General features: G+C 47.4%; 1 protein-coding gene across 13 annotated transcripts in view; it reads left to right on the top strand.

The window, feature by feature from the left end:
• Window positions 1–18,860, top strand: part of TTLL10 (tubulin tyrosine ligase like 10) — a 197,236-nt gene that overhangs the window by 128,337 nt on the left and 50,039 nt on the right. The window contains exon 1 of one of the 13 annotated variants that reach the window (XM_088671606.1): window positions 1–16,366. This exon is cut by the window's left edge and continues 20,999 nt beyond it. The exons of 8 other annotated variants lie outside the window; for them this stretch is intronic. In XM_088671606.1, the coding sequence (XP_088527732.1) occupies window positions 16,202–16,366 (165 nt within the window). In that variant the 5' untranslated portion in view covers window positions 1–16,201. The remainder of the gene's footprint in view (window positions 16,367–18,860) is intronic. 4 more of the 13 variants (XM_088671600.1, XM_088671592.1, XM_088671599.1 and 1 more) reach the window with 4 other exon arrangements.

An 18,860-nucleotide genomic window follows, 5' to 3' on the forward strand; every position in this document is an offset into this window, starting at 1 on the left:
ACTTCAGATAGGAAGGTGGAAATGGGTTGTGGAAAATACCCTTGTGGGCTGAGTGTTGCCCATGGGGGCCAGAGGTTCCCCATCCCTGACATAGATACTACCACATTGAGATGAAATCCAACATTCCCATCTTCATTTCCTTTGGTTGGGTTCTTTTAAACCTCTACCCCCACCCCACCCCAAAATAATAATAATAATTGATTTTTCCACTCCTTTCTTGGAAGTCAGCTCTCCAGTTTATCCATTGCACATAAAAGGTAATTACTTCATGATCCAGATAGGAAAGGGGAGATATTTACTCATAGATTTCTAGAAGAAAGGAATTCTTGCAAGAACATTACTGGATGCCCCATTTTGCCATCAGCCGCTGTGATGATGCTCCTCTGTGGGCATCTTACTAGACAGTGCTGGATTTTCTGAATCTACTCTAACACTGTCTGGTAACGATGTTTAAAGGGTGAGCCAAACTGCTACAGTCATCGGATGGCTTCCATGACCAAGAGCAAAGAGGTAAGTCTGAGTGGAACTTACATCTGGTGCCACTTCAGGTAGTGCTTGGGCCCCACTGTTGGCAGGAAAGGTATAAGGAAAACTTGGTTAAAACCAAATCGTGTAGCCTTTATATTCTTCTTGGCTTTTGCTAGAATTGTGGTATAACTTAAAAGCCTATGGAAAGATGGTGGAACAGCCCTCTACATACCCCAAGGAGTGGAAGGCTGTGTGTTCCCTGTCCCTTTGCATATCCTACCTGTTTTCCCCTTTGCTAGTTAAAAGAAGTCTACTTTTCTCCAGGGCATTCCCTAAATTCTGAATGCAACCTTCAGTCAGCACAAAGTAAAGGGACTTAAAAGGGCCTGGAAGGAGATAATCATTATGCATGCTTCCCAGAACTCTTTGCAAGAAAGTTGGGGTGTGCATGCCATTAATAATAGAGATTACTGAAGTGGTGGTTTCACCCAGTTTATCCTGTCTTTCTCAAAGCAGGGAATACCGTAAATATTGCTTCCCGCGTTGTGTTTCAAGAAGCTGGAGTGACTTGCGGGAGGTGGTGCAAATGGGTTAGTAGCCCAGTGAGCCATCTTGGGTCACACCCAATTAGGCCCCTCCAGAAACTTGGCTCTTGTTCTGCAGTTCCACCTACTTTCTCCCAGGAATCCCTACATCTTTAGAGTTATATCAGCACTCCTTCAGCCACAACCTTAGATAAACTGCATCCCCTCATTTGACTCAGGAGCAACCTTTCCCCAGCATTCTCCTTTCTTGGGAGATGATTTATTTGAGAGCTTAGAAACAGTGAATAGGTTTATGCCACACCCAGCTGTAGACTTAAGAATGGTTGCTTGTTGGCAGGACTTGTTTTGGCAAGCATGAGCAGCAATCGCAGGAAGCTAAGCCACCCCGTCACTCAGGCATACCATGGCAGCAGCATTATTCAGACTCTGGGCTACTTCAGCTTTGCATGTACAATATCTCTGGATCTTCGTGTGTGTGTGTGTGTGTGTGTGTGTGTGTGTGTGTGTGTGTGTGTGTGTGTTTGTGTGTGTGTGTGTGTGTGTGTGTGTGTGTGTGTGTTAAGCCCTATAAGTCTCCTACAATGCGTTCTTTCGTTGCTTACACTGTCATTCTGGAGACTGGCAAGGAGAGCCTGGCTGGTGGATCAGGCCAAAGGCCCATCTGGTTCAGCATCCTGTTCTTCGCAGTGGCCAGTCAGACAACACTTGGCAGGGGGTTGGACTGGATGGCCCTTGTGGTCTCTTCCAACTCTATGATTCTATGACACGAGGAAGCCCACATTCAGCACATGGAGGTAACCACCCTCCCTCTTTGTTACTCATAAGAACATGAGAAGGGGCAGTCTGAGGTCTGTGTCAGCCAAGGTACAAGCAGGGACTTGAAGAGAGCAGCAAAACGGGATGCAAAATTCAGGTGGATTTTGTAGCAGGAAATGCACAAGTAGGACTTGGCCAAGAGATCTGATTCCCCAGAGTGGAAAAATCGGGGGCCGCTTATTGATGTGAGGCAGTCCATGGCAGTGGTGGTGCTGGGGAGTTTTCTTGCACATGAAAATGAAGAGGAGGTGCGCAACGTCATTCCCATGTGCTGTGAAGCATGGTCAACAGAAAGCTATCAGTTACGTGGTCTAAACCACTGGGAGATTCTCCTTCATCTCAAGCCTTATTGAAACGAATGGGGGCCAGGCAAGTTGTCCAGTAGCCAACATCTCTTCCTTCCCCACACCCTACAATCCACACTTCTGGTCCTGGTGCTTTCTTCAACCTGGTGCCTTCTGGGTGTTTTGGGTGGCTGCTGCGAGTCATAGTCTGAAAACATTTTTTGGGGGGGGGGGTTCCTGGTTCAGGAAGGCTATTCTGTCCTACAAATCGATATTGGCCATGCATCACCGTTCTGAAGCTTGAAACGCTGCTCCCACAATAGACATATGAAGCACATTAGTTGCCCACAAGAATCTCAGGAGCTGTTGCCATCACAGAGCTACAATACCCAGCCTCTTTAACATACTACAGTTCCCAGGATTCTTGTTGGGAAGTCATACGCTTTAAATGTGCTCTAAATGGGTGGTGTGGACGCAGCCAGAGACTCTCCTTCACCCAAAGGAAACAGCCTTCCACGCATCAGCGTCAAAAACGGGCATTACATTCAGAGTAACAGCCAAAACTCTTGGACAAAACTTTTTGAGAATAGAAGGCTCTGTGTGCGCCTGTGTTTGAATGATGATTCCAGGCCCTCTCAACCGATGGCCGGTGCCGTTCCAGAGTTTTGGAGAGACTTTCGGAAACAGCAGCTGCTTGGAATAGAAGAGCGATTTATTTTTGTCTCCGCGCTAGTGGGTTTGCACTCGATGGCTGGCTGGTTTTCCTTCTTCCTCCTTCTGAGGATTTATTACTCATGGCAAACGCTAAGTAGCCAAAGGAGAGGGAGGGAGGCAAGGGGGAACCGGACCTGCCGTTGAGATGCCTAGTTACTGATTAACTGCTCGCAAAACAGTTGAGGAAATGGTGTGAAATGTGGATTGACCCTGCAAATTGACTTTTGTCGGAACAAGAGTTCTAAAGCAGACCAATATTATTATTTTGATCTTGTAAGGAAGCCCCAGCACATAAAAAAAGAAGACTCCCAAATGATTTGTATGGATCAAGAGGCACACTCGAGTCAATTTTTCTCCCATGACACTATAACTCAAGGACATCCAATGAAGCTGATTGTTGGGCAATTTGGGACAGATAAACTGAAATCTTTCTTCATGCCGCTCATAGTTAAACTGTGGAACTCACTTCCACAGGAGGCAGTGATGGCCACCTACTTGGATGGCTTTAAAAGTGGATTGCACAATTATTTGGAGGATAGGGCTATCGGTGACTACAAACCACCAGAGTTTGAGGCAGCAATGCTTCTGAATGTCAGTTTCTGAAAACCACAGGAGGGAATAGTGCTCTTTTGCTTGAATCCTGTTTGCCAGTTTCCCACAGGTCAGTCACTGTGGGAACAGGATGCTGGACTAGATGGGCCATTGACCTGATCCAGCAGGCTCTTCTCATATTCTTACATTTACTCCTGCTTGGAAAGCAGAGTTGTAGAATTCTAACTCAATTTTTTGTGCTCCCAAAATTCGTGTATGTGTGTGTGTGATGTGCAAGTTTACCTAAGGTGCCTGGGTGTCTAGTTTGTTCCTTCTCCATCTGCCATTGACAACTCTTGCCTTCCCACAGGGCTGATGGCGTGCCGATCGCTGTCTTACCAGACAAAGTTAGATCTTAGCTATCCCTGTCTAATACTGTCTGGTAATGCCGTCGATGGCACTGGCAAAGTCTTCGCCGTGAAAGAAAGAGGAAGACAGGTCTGTTTTAGGTGGGCAGCTCTGGCGTGTGTGCCAGAGGTTGTTCCATCGGGTGCCTGGGTGTGTTTGAAGTGCCCGTTGGAGTCTATGGGCCCAAAGTCCACCTTTATCGCTCTCATGTCAGGCCCATAAAGTCTCAAAGAGAGGAATAAAACCCTTGATAAGAGAGAGGTTGTACAGGTGAACAGCCTCGCATGTCCCTATCACCGAAGCTTGCCTTTGCTGATAGAAGGCGGTTCCTCAACTCCAGCATGCACAATATTTAGCTGTGTCAACAGCAACACAGAGGCCTCTTCCTGTTTTCCTAGACTGTAAAGCTGAAATGAGACACTTATGGAGCCGGCCTGACTGCTGCCATAACTGGAAGAACTGTGGTTTGTTGACAGAGCACCTGCTTTGCATGTAGAAGGTCTTAGGTTCAATCCCTGCAATCTCCACATAGGGTTGGGAATGTCCCCTCTCTGAAACCCTGGAGAGCTGCTGCCAGTCAGTGTAGACAATACTGCTGTAGATGGATAAATCAATCACCTGGCTCAATTTTAGACAGCTTCATATTGTCTAAGTAGTACCCAGCTACCTGTCACTACTCCTACAAAGGTATAACATCCCTTGTATAACATGTATAACATCCCTTGCTTACCCTTCCTTGCCTTTGTACCCATATGGACTAGAAACTTGCATTGCTGTTGTCTTAATTAAAAGATGAGATTCTCAAGAAGCTTAATTCTACATCCAATGCAATGTTAAGCACTTTTTGTTTTATTTTTTGCATGCCTGTGGTGTCACAAACCACCGAGCCGCAGTGCCTGCTTTGTATGCAAAATGAGCCAGGCTCAATCCTTGGCACCTCCAGTCAAAAGGATTGCATTTCTTTGGTCTTTAAGGTGGCATCTTAAAGCAACTGTTTGTTGCTTTCATTTGCATGGCCTAACAAAAGAAGGAAAAGAGATCAGTGCTGGGCTCAGCCATTCTGTTGTTTAATGCTACAGTAACTTTCCCGTGTCTGCATTAATTTTGTGTTGTCCGTATCATGTTCTCCTCCAAATCATTGCCTTCCCACCCTCTCCCTTCCCTCAGCTTGCATTCTTTTTACACCAGGGGTATTCTAAAAGAGAGAGGGCATGAGAAAATCCAGACCAAGGGAAGGAAAAGTGTGGTTTTGGAGAACATCATATGGACAACAGATAATTATTAATGGAGGCATGGGAAGATTAATTCTTTAAGCTGTAGTTCCAGCATGGCAAGGGGTTGGGGTGGGTGACCCATTGGGTCCCTTCCAACTCTACAATTGGATGAGCCTTGAATCTAACCTAGCCTTCTCCAAGCATAAAAAGCTAAAGCTAAAGGGACCACTTACTGAAGAACAGAAAAGCAGGAAGGAGTTATGCCGAATGGTAAGAATTGCCAGCTAAATAATGCAGCTTTTCTCACTTCAGAATGTGAACGCCCCAAGTGTAAAAATGTTAATTGTTTATTTTCATGAACACACACACACACACACACACACACACACACACACAGCCCTGACTTGGAGCTGTGAAAAAGTTGCATGCATGAATATTTACTCTGGAAAACCTGCAGTGACAACATCCCTTGCCGCCACCCCCTCCACACACCTTGCCGTGCAACTAGCACATGGCCCGGGAGGCAAATCTTTCTAACCTTCCTCCACATAGGAAAGGAACTGATCAGACATTAAACAAAGAGATCTCTATGGACAGTTTTGGGAGAACAAAGGGTGTCCTGTGCTCCCTTCTCTGGTCAAACAAAACTAACTCCCAAGAGTGAACTTGGGACCATTTCCCCAACTGACAAGGGCCCCCTTCCATTCAATGAATGATTTCTTTGACCAGGGGCGGGGTGCCGCCAACCCAGTTGACCAGACTGGCTGGTAGGCCCCCTCCGATGCAGCCCATATGAGCACACACTAGGTCATTAAAAAAGAGAAAAAAAGCTAACTCTAATAGGCAAAAGATAGGCAGGAGTTTCTCAGGGATGTTGACTCAAGTAGGCAGGTTGACTTGTGAGCTAATCCTATTTACTGCCTCTCTCTTTCTGCCTGCCTGCCTGTCTCGCTGGACCCCCCAGGTACTGTTCTCTTCCCCACCAGATGCTACCAGGCTCCACCCATACCAAACCAAACTCTACGCCCTGATCTGCCAGGCACCGCCTTTTAGTTCCCAGGCTCCAGCCCCCCCAAAGTCTTAGAGTCTAAGGAGGTTCTGCAAACCCTGCTAGGGACATCCAGAGTCTCCGAGATGTGGATCCACCCCTCCATGTCCCTCTTCAGAAAGGCCTACGAAATGGAGGCAATGTTACACCATTGACTCCCCAAGCAAACCCAACTATTTGTGCTCAGCTTCTTCCTTCTGTAGGAGAGAGAGGGAGAGGCTCGCATTCCTCCGGGTGGTTCTGAGCTCCCCATTCCCTACTGCCTCCTCCAAGCATCTTTGAAGTACGCAAGTGTGTTCTCCGAATTGAAGCAAATTGGCCACCTTTTCTAACATTTGCTCTCTGCTAATTACCTTAAAGAACCTCCAATGTCTCCGAGCGAAATATGTTCTCTGGTGAGATGACTCACGAGAATCTCTCTCCCTCTCTATCCAGCCCAGCCAGTTTGGGAGGACGGGTGGGGTGTGTTTTATGAAATGCTCCAGATTGTAAAGCGAGATGGGGGGGGGGAGAGAGAGAAGAGAGAAGGAGACGGCAGCTTTGCCTTCTCAATTACCATTAATTACCGCATTTCGTATTGATGGATTGAATATTGTGCTGCCAATATTCCAGGCCCTGTTTTATCACCAAACACCACATGCCTGGGAGGGAGGTGCCTGCATCCCATCTGTTTTCTTCCTGGTTCCGCAAATCAAATGTGATTCCATTGACTTTGGAGGGCTGCTCATTTATATTCCTGAGTGTGCTGTAAAAATGTTTGGGTTTCTTTCTCTCTCTCTCTTTTTCTTTTAATTTATGTATATAAAACACTCCTCAGCTGTACAATTCAAATAAAATGTGACGTTCCAACTCGGTTTTCGTATTGCATTTATTTTTCGACTTCGTATTTAAAGCATTTTCTCTCCTTGCCAGAGAGCTGGAATTGTGCTGATCCTGCTGGTTTACTCTCAGGCAACTAATACCCAGGTCTGAAAACAGAGGAGGTTTTGCGCTTCGTCGGGAGACATTTCAAAGAATCGGGATCACCCAATCTAACTTTTGCCTCCAACCTAGGATCTGTTGCACAGGCGGAGCCTTGGAGTGAAGGCAGTAAGAGTGTTATTGGCAAATATTCCTGGAGCATTCAGCTCTGGAGCACTGCAGTACATGAGACACTACAGCGTTGGCAATCCAATTATTATCTATTACATTTATACCCCAGTCTTCCTTCAGGGAGCCCTGTGTAGCATACATGGTTCTCCCATTCCCCATTTCGTCCTCACGACTGTGAGGTAGGCTGGGCAGAGAGAGGGAGGTTAGTTCAAGGTCACTCTGTGAGCTCCGTGGCTGAGAGGGGATTTGAACGCAGGTCCTGTACCAACACCCTCTGGGAAGAGAGACTCCCGCTCCTGTTGTATCACCCAGTGGTCATCTCCTGTTGCCCTGAAAACTGCCTTCCCGCCTGGAGGCCAGTAGGATACAAAACCAGTATATTAGTGAGAATATTAAGCTATAGAATATTTCCCTCAAACGTTCACGGTTTCCAGGTGGAGGTTTTCCTTAAGAGACATCACTCCACCACCACCACCACCACACCCCTGCAGTTTGCAGTGGTACAGTCCACAGGAGTGGCCACATTAAGCGCAAGGGGGCAGAAACCTTTGCCGTACTTTGATGCCGGAGGGGGTATTAAAAGCTTAAATGGAATTTAGCTTCCACCCCGCCGCATGTCCACGCCTGCAGCTGCTTCCTCATTCCACCGCAGCAGCCCGCAGATGCATTCATAGCCTTTTGCACAGTGATTAAGAGAGCGCTTACTTTGCACGCCAAAGCCCCCAGTATCATTCTCTGGGTAGGGCTTGGAATTAACCCCCCCCCCCAAAAAAAAGCCTTGGAGGGCCATTGCCAGATACTGTGCTAGATGGAGTCACAAATGAAAGCTGGATCCGCAGGGAAATTGTTTTCAGCCTGAGTATGCTAGCTTTCCACTTGCAGAGAGATTTCTCCATAGGGAAGCATTCAAAAATGTGGTTCCCCCCCACCTGGAGAAGGTCCCAGCATCAATTGTCAGCATCTCCAGGTTAGCAAATCAGGGGTCTTCCTCATGTGCTCTCTGTAACCGAGCTACTGCATGCTTTCCTAGGTAACATCCCCTTTCTTTGCCTGCCAGAAATCAAAGATTCCTCAACGCTGTGTCACCTCAGCCCAGCCACAACCATGTAACACTTACACCAAGCTTTATCCTCCCTGGGAAATCCAACCCCTTGCAAGGAATTGTGGGAGATGCAGTTCTCTGCCTGCAAGCATTGTAAAATCCGACGATGGGGGGAAGCTGAAGGGAGAAGCAGTAAAGCACACGCAAACCACAGATATGTACATTTGCTCTGCTATTCATAGACTCCAAGCCTCCGAAGGCAAATATTAACCCACTGTTACGAGGCTGGTGAGCCAAGGAGAGGCTCGACAAACAGAAGGAGTCACTTTCAGTTAGAGCAGTTAGTTCTGTTTACAAGCCAATGCCTCCTTTACCCATACCCCCATCCATCGCAAACCATTCACGTCAGCAAGAAACTGTGAGGTGTCACACAAAACGATAGCTGGACAAACACAGAAAGGAGGGGAGGTGTGTGTGATCTATAGAACAAGGGGGAAAGGTATACTCTGATGACAGGAGGATGCAACTATCTTGATATCCAGCAGCATCGTTTCCTTTCCCGGACCCTGAGAATCTCGTTTTTTGCAAGGTCCAAATTGCGTAGGCATTGTGTATGGAATATTCTAGTTTTGGTTTTTTGAAAAAGGTATGTTCTAATACATGGATACCTTGAATGTTAGATATACGGTAGATAGAGAAACAGTTGCACATCATGCTAATCTCTGAGTGGTGCTGGATTCCAGGCGTTTACCCTCGGTTTGGTTTCCTTGAATTGAGGCACAGCGGAGATGGTGGCATCTTTATGATATATGGTTTAGTTACATAAATATACAACCTGACCGTATGATGGAGGGGCTTGCAGCATTAACACTCTGAAGATCTTGCTTCTCCCATAGCCACAACCTTTGATTCAAGGGGAACTCAAACATCTCTCTCTCTCTCTCTCTCTCTCTCTCTCTCTCTCTCTCTCTCCTCTCTGACTTCTGCCTGCCTCCTGCGTTTAGCCCAGCCCTCACACATCTGGACTGTCCCTTTTGCCCTTCTAACCACCAGCCAGTTGAGGGAGCCACCCCTTTGCCCTCTGGCACAAAGCCATTTCCTTTATCATCCTAAGAACCCATACTTAGGGCTATTATCAAGAAGCTGGACTGGCTATTCCAACTATTGTAACCTTGCTGGTTCCAGGAATTAGAAGGGACTCGGGCATAAAGCCTGACCCCTCTCCCACCTGCAAAAAACCAAACAAAGCCTCACAACAATATATTCCGCTTGGAGAGCCACTGCCAGTCAGTGTAGACAATATTGGGTGGTCTGACTTGTTATATGGCAGCTTCCTGTGTCTTAAGCGAAGGGATGTAGCTCAGTGGGAGAGCATCTGCTTTGCATGCGGAATGTCCCAGTTTCAATCCCCGGCATCTCCTGGTTGGGCTTGGGAGAGACTTCCTGCCTGAAACCCGGGAGACTTGTCGCTGGTCAGTGAAGACCAAGCTAAGCTAGATGGATCAATGGTCTGTATAAGGCAGCTTCCACTGCCCCCCCCCCCCAAAAAATATATGTTGTGGGATGCCTTTTAAATAAGAGGGTCTGTTTTTGAGTAAAGTGTTTTTGCAAGACACCTCACAAAACACTTTATGAATCAAAGCAACCCATTTCCATGCAAGAGAAACAGCTTTCAATGTTGTCATTCTATCAACTGTCGCAGAGCAATGGGTCTTCCTTCCCCACCCTGCAAATTTCCGAGGCATGAGCCTCTGCCAGGGGTGCAAACTTAAGTAAAATATGAGGGGGCAGAGAAGTCCCACCCCACATAATCGATCACATGAAGTGGCATGCACACACCCCATTTGAATGGCAATGCCAATCAACTGGGGGACAGGGCTAATACAGTGGTACCTCTACTTACGAATTTAATGCATTCCGAACGCACATTCGTAGGTCGAAAAAAATTGTAAATCGAATCCCATAGGAATGCATTGGGAGAAAAAATTCGTAAGTCGAAGCAACCCTATCTAAAAATTTGTAAGTAGAAAAAATCCTATCTAAACCGCATCCAAGATGGCGGATGGAGCTCAGTTCGTAAGTAGAAACATTCGTAAGTAGAGTTATTCGTAAGTAGAGGTACCACTGTATTTTATTGAGGGGGGCCAAAGGGACCTTGCCCCCTAGGAGTAGGCTGCTATGTCCTCTGCACCTTCTAACTCAGCTAGGGCAGCTGCAGGATTTGAACCTGCAACCTTCCGAGAGCTTACGTGAGCAGAGCTGCTCGGCCACTTCTTAGAAGACAGCATCATCTGTGGGCAAGAAGCAGAAATCCAACTGGGGCAGCAGGCATGCAGCTGCAATGATGCCAGGGCACTGCACTGGTTGGATGACTGCCTTTTAAAAGCACAAGAGCTCTGTATGATGCAGATACCAAGGCAGGCAGGCACTATTTCACCGCAGGTGCTATAGCCTGCACCTGGTGCCTTGGAGGCAAAATTAAACCCGCATTGGCCAGCCTTTTTCTCTGGCTGATTCCAGGTCCTGCATTCCTGGAAACAAACTAGACTCTCTCCCACGCACAACCACACCAGTTTCCAGATGCAGCTTCTCAGCCTCCCTCCTTCCTTCTGCCTGCCGCTTCACCCGCTTTGAAGAACTCTGCCCTTGCCCTCCCCTCCGCGTCGACTCCGTCCCGGGTAACGTCTTTGTTCTGAAGATCAATAGGCTTGACCCGCCTCAGTCCCAAATGTTGCCAGAAAAGGCTTGGTGGGCCCTCTGTCTCAGCAGAGGAGCCCAGAGTGATGTTTCAAGCAAGTTAGGCAGTCCCCAGATCACAACCAGGTCTTTGTTGCTGGTGAGTACTTGGCAGACAGCAGAAAACAGACGGGGGTGGGGGGTGGGGTGCCTGATTTTTCTCTCCCCTGCCCCTTGCTCTTTCTTTCCCTGCTGTTTCCAAAGCAGGTGGTTTTCAAACTCATGGAAAAGCAACAGAAAACTCAATATTTCAAAGGGGGGGGTCCTTCGCCACCCTCCGGGGCGTGCAAGCTTTAATCCTGTGTTATTGGCCGACTGCTGATAAGAAGCACAGCAAGCAAGTACATTTGTATACGAAACATCCATCCACTTTATTGGTAGGCGAATTAGGTTTTTGAAAGTGCAAAGATTCACTTTCTCTCCCCACCCACGCTGGTGCTCTTTTGTTGAGAATGGCAGAAGAACTTGATCTCTGGAGGGCTTACCTTTAGGAAGGGAGAGGTGGAACTTGTGAGAGGATGTCACAGTGTGGAGGTCCAATCCCAGGTGCTGGCCAGCCATGACCACTTCCCATATACTCCATTCTCCATTTCTCTCCCCATTTCTCTCTCTCTCTCTCTCTCTCTCTCTCTCTCTCTCTCTCTCTCTCTCTCTCTCTCTCTGTGTGTGTGTGTGTGTGTGTGTGTGTGTAAAGCAAAATGTGAGTGGTTCATGTGCAGAACAGCTGGCCATTGTGTACATTCACACCCCTTCAAGGAGCTCAAGGTGGTAGCACACATGGTTCACCCCTCCTCATTTAATCCCCGCAACAACCCTGTGAGGTAGGTTAAGCTGAGAGGCAGTGACTGGCCCAAGGACACCTAGTGAGCTTTGTGCCCAAGTGGGGGATTTGAACCCGGCCTCCCAGGTCCTAGTCCAGCACTCTGACCACTATTCTACAAAGGCAACACTGATACTGAAGAGAAGGAAGCTGGCAGGCAGGGTTACCCACTGGGCTGGTTGTAAGGAAGGAAGCAGGCAAGTGGGGACTGACTGAGCGGGAACGGAGGTTGATGGGGCAGGGCCCCATTCACCCTAATAGACTGAGGTCCAGGCACAATACCTTTGCAGTTTGGCAGTAGAGCACACTCCATCTTTGCTGTGACGCAGTCCCCCCCCCCAAAATATCCCAGTGTTCTCAGGGTGCTTCCTGTCATCTCATTCTGCATCGTGCTTGGCAATCTGAAGGTCACCTCTCCTTAGACTTTCCGCGCAGGGAATGTTCTCTGACAGGCGAAAATGAAGGACATCAGAAAAAGCAGCCGCTTCAGATGCTTCCTCTGCTCAAGTCTCCTTGACCCAATGCAGCCTCTTCCATTTTCCTTCCCATTCACCCCCACCCTCGGTAAAGCTGGTTACCGGAGGACAAATAAACGTCTCAGAAGCGCACTGCGGAACTCCTGAGAGCGTACCAAGGCACTCTTGATGTCATCTGTGTCTTGGTTATTTCTTTCACCTGTCTGCAATCTTCAAAACGAGAGGGAGGAAATTGCCCAAAGCAGGATCCACAGTTTAAAATCTTTGTAAAAAAAACACACCATAAAAATGTAATATTTAAAAAAAGCAAAAGAGAGAAAGAAGAATCAGCTGTATTGTTTGGAAAGTGGTTTGTCTTGATGATGATGATGATGATGATAATTTATTATTTCTACCCCACCCATCTGGCTGGGTTTCGGCCTCCACTTGATATATCATCGCCAAACTCATCAGTTAATTATCAGCTAGAGAGTTAGAGAGCCCCTTCTAGCTTAGTACACTCCAAGGGAATTTCCCAATGTTAAACACCTCAGTTATATACATATATAATGTGGCACAATTCTCCATTTCAGTGTGCAATTAAACAATTATACTTAACAGAACCTGGAACCAGTGGCAGATATTCTACCACGGATCTATGAGCCTTTCCCAGCTGCTCTTGGTCCTTCTGGATCTCCTGTGTCTTGTGTAGCCCCAAGATGTGCGTGTAAGTTTAGTGTGTGTCACCAGAATATAACCAGTATTATTTTCTGTAGTTTCAACATTCTGTAGTTTCAACATTGCCATGTTTCTATCTGTAAGTATGGCCAAAACAATATTTCTATTAATAAACCAAATGGACAAGGGGAAAAAAAGATATATCATTGTCAAACTCAACAAGGTGGGGACAACCCTTTTCCTGGCAACTGGGATGCCGGCCACCATTTTGAATCAAGATGGAGGGCCCAAATGTTGCTTTGGTGTAGTTTTGCCTGAGGTTTTTGTTTGTTGTTTGTTTGTTTTTGCATAGGTTCGACTGCCTCTTGAAACATCATTATATTTTAATCTTTGCTGCAAGCTGCCCAGAGTGGCTGGGGAGACCCAGCCGGATGGGTGGGGTACAAATAATAAATTTATTATTATTATTATTATTATTATTATTATTATTATTATTATTACTACTACTACTACTACCAAACTTGGCATAGGGGTTCCTGTGAGGTAGGGGTAGCAGTCTTCGTCAATGGATGCCAGGCACCCTTTTTTATTCAAGATGGTGGACCAAACCATAGCTTTGTCATGACTTCACCTGTTTTTAAGCATAGGTTTGGCTGCTTCTCGAGACACCATTGCCAAACCTGATGTGGGGTGGGGTCTCTGTCAACATTTGGATTCCAAGTGCCATTTTGAATCAAGATGGCAGACTTTACCCATTCTTTGGCACGATGGTTCCAAACTCACAAATTACACTATCCATTAAAAGACAGTGGCTAGAGCAAAGTTTTTCTCCTCCTTTCACCCAACACTGGCACCCAACAAAACCAAGGGTTGAAAGATTCAGGAGCCAGGACAGAGAGAAGAATCTGCTTTCCTTACACAGCTCATAGTTAAACTGTGGAACTCATACCCACAGGGGGCAGTGATGGCCTGGTTTTAAAAAATGATTACACAAATTCAAGGCTATCAATGGCTACTAAGCAAGATGGCTATGCTCTGCCTCCACAGTAGGAGTTGCTGGAAATCACAGTTGGGGAGAGGGCTCTTGTGCTTGGGTCCTGCTTTTGAGCTTCCCAGAGGCACCTGGTTGGCCACTGTGAGAACAGGAGGCTGGACTAGATGGGCCATTGGCCTCATCCAGCAGGCTTTGCTTATTTTCTTAAATGTGATGAATTAGGAATGGCTTAAGCCTTAAGGGCTGCAGTCATTGTGAAGCTGGTTTGAGAAACAACACACCAAACAGTAGTATTTTACTTTATTTCTTTAAAAAAGGAGAGGATACAAATGCTGCGAGGGCATTGTTGGGAGTGGCAATTCAGCCACATCCACAGGTCCCAAAGACCTATCTCTATCTCTAGTGCATGCTCTAGTTATCTCTCGCTTGGACTACTGCAATGCGCTCTATGTGGGGCTACCTTTGAAGGTGACCTGGAAACTACAACTAATCCAGAATGCGGCAGCTAGACTGGTGACTGGGAGTGGCCGCCGAAACCACATAACACCGGTCCTGAAAGACCTACATTGGCTCCCAGTACGTTTCTGAGCACAATTCAAAGTGTTGGTGCTGACCTTTAAAGCCCTAAATGGCCTCGGTCCAGTATACCTGAAGGAGTGTCTCCACCTCCATCGTTCTGCCCGGACACTGAGGTCCAGCGCCGAGGGCCTTCTGGCGGTTCCCTCGCTACGAGAAGCCAAGTTACAGGGAACCAGGCAGAGGGCCTTCTTGGTAGTGGCACCCACCCTGTGGAATGCCCTCCCACCAGAGGTCAAAGAGAACAACAATTACCAGACCTGTAGAAGGCATCTCAAGGCAGCCCTGTTTAGGGAAGCTTTTAATGTTTGATGGATTTCTGTATTTTAATATTTTGTTGGAAGCCACCCAGAGTGGCTGGGGGAACCTGGCCAGATGGGCGGGGTATGAATAATAAATTATTATTATTATTATTATTATTATTATTATTATTATTATTATTATTACTATCTTATGCAATTAAGTCCAGAGGCGACCTCTGGGGTGGGCCTTGACTTCTTATGGCACCTGGGACTGCCATGCCATCTCCTTCTCTCTCCAGCACAACCTGGAGATGACACATCCCTTTTTACACAGCTTGTTTAAACATTAAACAGTGGCCGAGGCGAGGCTGGGGTCTGGACACAGAAGAAAATCAAATATATCTTGCACGCTTTAGGAGTCCTTACCCAGAACTCAGCAGTGGACAGAATGCCATCAAACAAGCCTGTGATTCTAAGGAAGATGCCTGGTAGGCGTCTCGCTTCATCCATGCTACGCTGAAATAAGTCCTCCAGTCTCCCATAAGTCTTCTTCCCCTCTGAAAGAGGCATCTATTGTTTGAACCTTTCATTCTCAGGGCACTTCAGGGCATTTCAGCCCCTCCAAGGCTCCCTATTTTCCAGGGACAGTCCCGGATTTACAGAAGCCGTCCCAGTTTCTGATTTGATTCCGCTTTTTTCCATCTCAATTTTCTTCAGAGAAATTTTGGAGGCTATGGAGCTATGTGACTGCTGAGCCAAGGAGATAAGTAACTTTTGGAAGACATCTGAAGGTGTTAAGGCAGCCCTGTATAGGGAAGTTTTTAATGTTTTATTATGCCTTTTATATATGTTGGAATCTGCCCAGAGTAGCTGGGGCAACCCAGACAGGTGGGCGGAGTATAAATTGTTGCTGTTGTTTGTTGGTTGTTGTTGTTGGTTGTTGTTGTTGTTGTTGTTGTTGTTGTTGTTGTTGTTGTTGTTGTGCAGTAGGACATCCATCCACACCACCCATGTAAAGAACTGTTAAAACAACTAGATACAGCCATGGCTTCCCCCAGAGAGTCCTGGGGACTATTGTATTGTTTGTTAAGGGTGCTGGGAGTTGTTGGGAGACCCCCATTTCCATCCCAGAACTACAACCCCCAGAGTTCCCTGGGAAGAGGGATTTACTGTGAAACCGCTATAGGTACTGTTGCTCTTGCGCTCAGGTCCTGCATGCCAGTTTCCCACAGGCATCCCACTGGCCATTGTGAGAAGAGGATGCTGGACAAGATAAGCCACTGGCCTGATCCAGCCTTAGAATCATAGAATCATAGAGTTGGAAGAGACCACAAGTGTCATCCAGTCCAACCCCCTGCCAAGCAGGAAACACCATCAAAGCATTCTTGACATATGGCTGTCAAGCCTCTGCTTAAAGACCTCCAAAGAAGGAGACGCCACCACACTTCTTGGCAGCAAATTCCACTGTCGAACAGCTCTTACTGTCAGGAAGTTCTTCCTTATGTTTAGGTGGAATCTTCTTTCTTACTACTCTTCTTATGTTCTTATGGTTTTTTTGGGGGGGGGGAGTGCTTTTGAGGAGCGACTCCAAGTCCACTTCTTTTCAAGCCAACCTCACTTCCCCTCTGCTCTTGGCTGCCACTCTGCAAGCTGGAACCTGTTCTTTGGGCGCCTGGCGGGATCTGGAGCAATGTCAGGGAAAGGTAGGCTAACTCCACCCAAAGTTGAGGCTGGTTGGGAATGGCAGAGAGCGGGGAGGAGGAGGAGGAATCCCCAGCTAAAGCCCATTTCCTGATTCTTTCACTGCTAGTAATGCAGGGCTGTGGTTTTAACAGCTCAGGCCCCCCCCCCTCAAACTGACGGAGAGCGTCCTTTCTGACACAGAGTCCTTGAGATCAGTGCAGCTGCAACAGGAGACCAGAATCACAGAACCTTAGAGTTGGGAAGGGACACCGAAGGTCAGCTAGCCCAACCCCCTACAATGCAGGAATCTCAGCTAAAGCATCCATGACAGATGGCCACCCAACCTCTGCTTGAAAACCTCCAAGGAAGGAGAGTCCGCAACCTCCCGAGGGAGACCATTCCACTGTCAAACAGCTCTTGCTGGCAGGCAGAACCAACTGGTTCTGGTTTTGCAGCCACCCTCCAATTCCCCCTGCTGAATTCTGCAAGGGGCAAGATTGAGGTTGAGGAGGAGGAAGACGGCAGGCAGGTGGACTGGATCTAAGAGAGAAGGCAGGCAGGTGGAGGGAGGCTGGCTGGCGGCAGGCTGAAGTTGGCGGGGCACTGCCCTATTTGCCCCAATGCACCAGCCTCCACTGCTTCAGGATGAGACAAGGTTGGCGTAGAGACTCAGAGGCCTGCTTTTCTTCTGGCTCCCCTCCACCCCCCGCTTCACCCTGCCTCCGCTTCCCCGCCCTTCACAGTTGCGAATACAGGCATCAGGTGATATGTATTAGTTGCTATGAAGCTACACCCCCTAGGAATATGAGTCTGTGAGTAGCATGCCAGGAAGCCGCGGTTGGCAGGTGACTCCCACATCAACAGAGCTACTGAGATTTTAACCTGTGGCTGCCAGGAAATGCAGGCAGGGAGAAGAACAAGAAGAAAGGAGCTGGCTGTGCCATGTTTTTTGTTTTGCTTTCCGCCCTCCCGTGTCGCCTTCAAACACGGGATTCTGGGTCCGGGGGTTGTATCCCACTCATTTGCCACTAATTCTGTCCCAGGGCTCCCCCAGAGTGGTGGCTGGTTGCACATTGGGGAAGAAAGCAGGGAGCCCGACAGTAGGTGGCGCCAGAACCAATGAATTCTAGTTTTGTCCCACGTCCTCCTCCTCCTCCTGCTAAGATTGACAAAGGGAGTCTCAGGAGGAGGAGGAAGTTGACCGGCAGTGCCATTCCCTGGAAGCAAAGGCAGGTGCGGGTTGGCTGAGATTGGTGGAGTATTGCCCCGTTCGCCTTAATGAACCATTCTCCCCTGGCTCTCTTAATTCAAGCCTGCAGTAGGGTGACAAACATGGTTATATACAGCTCCCTGGCAGGGCTGTTAACACAGGGCTGCACAAGGGTGCTTCTCTAATTCAAGGGAAGCAAGGGAGGGAGGGGGTAATCTGGAGGCTAGATTTAATGGGAGAGTGCATACAGTCAATTCACTGTGCTGGTGCACAGTTTAACAAGTTTAGCAAATCTCTCTGTCCTTGCAGAATGGGAAGCCAGTCTTCTACTTTCTGTAACACACTCGACGCAAAGTAGCTTAATTCCTCTTACTGTAACACACTAGAAGCAAAGTAGCTTTTAAAAAATAATAATTAAATTGGGGGACCAATCCTGCTTATTAAAACCCCCCGTTGCTTGCTAAAACTGGCCCCTACTGGTCAACTAAAGTAGATTAATTTCATTGAGGAGAATGGGCAAACTCTCGCTTTTGCAACTGCATTTAGTGAGGTGTTTGTGATCTTCCCAAAGGCTATAAGACTAGATACCGGTATATATATGTCTTCTAAACTTAAGGGAGGAAGGTATAACTTATCTGTGCCCCTGGTGATTAGACCCGCTCCCCGCCCCCAGATTTCATGGTTTAGCCAAGTAAAAGTTGCCAACTTTCTACCAGCTCCTGTGCTTCTAAACAGACAAGTGTGCAGTAATAAGCAGTTACGATCAAGGATGATGGCTGGCCAGGAACATGCAGGCCCCAGAAGTGGTGAAGGCCCTGATGAACAATGTTGTCTCATTTTGTGACACTTGAGTGCGAAAATGCAACTTCATCATCCCAAAACATCTGAGAAGCACCAGGTTGAGGAATGCTGGTCTTTACCGGCTCTGAACTACAGCTAGATCCCTCTCACTTTTGCCCTTAGCAAAGCCTCAGATTTATAGTTCTTACCAGTGTGTGTGTGTGTGTGTGTGTGTGTGTGTGTGTGTGTGTTGAATATGAACCTGCACTGTCAGTGATTTGCCTGAAGGTTCCCAGGCATTATTTCGTCTTTGCATCTTGATTCCTGAGCCTTAAAGGAATTGAGGGTCTTTGAGAAATTGCACTCTCTGCTCATCCTCTGGCAAGGGGAGAAAGGGAACGGAGCACCAACCGACACACATCAGCAATGAATTATTGCCGTCAGATTGGTAGTTAGATAGGAGAGGGTTAATGGGACCAGACGGCCGGCTGAAAGTTGGTCAAACCTGTCTGCTGGCTCCAACC

Source organism: Zootoca vivipara, chromosome 6, assembly GCF_965207765.1.
Source record: "Zootoca vivipara chromosome 6, rZooViv2.hap1.1, whole genome shotgun sequence".
NCBI classification, from domain to species: domain Eukaryota; kingdom Metazoa; phylum Chordata; class Lepidosauria; order Squamata; family Lacertidae; genus Zootoca; species Zootoca vivipara.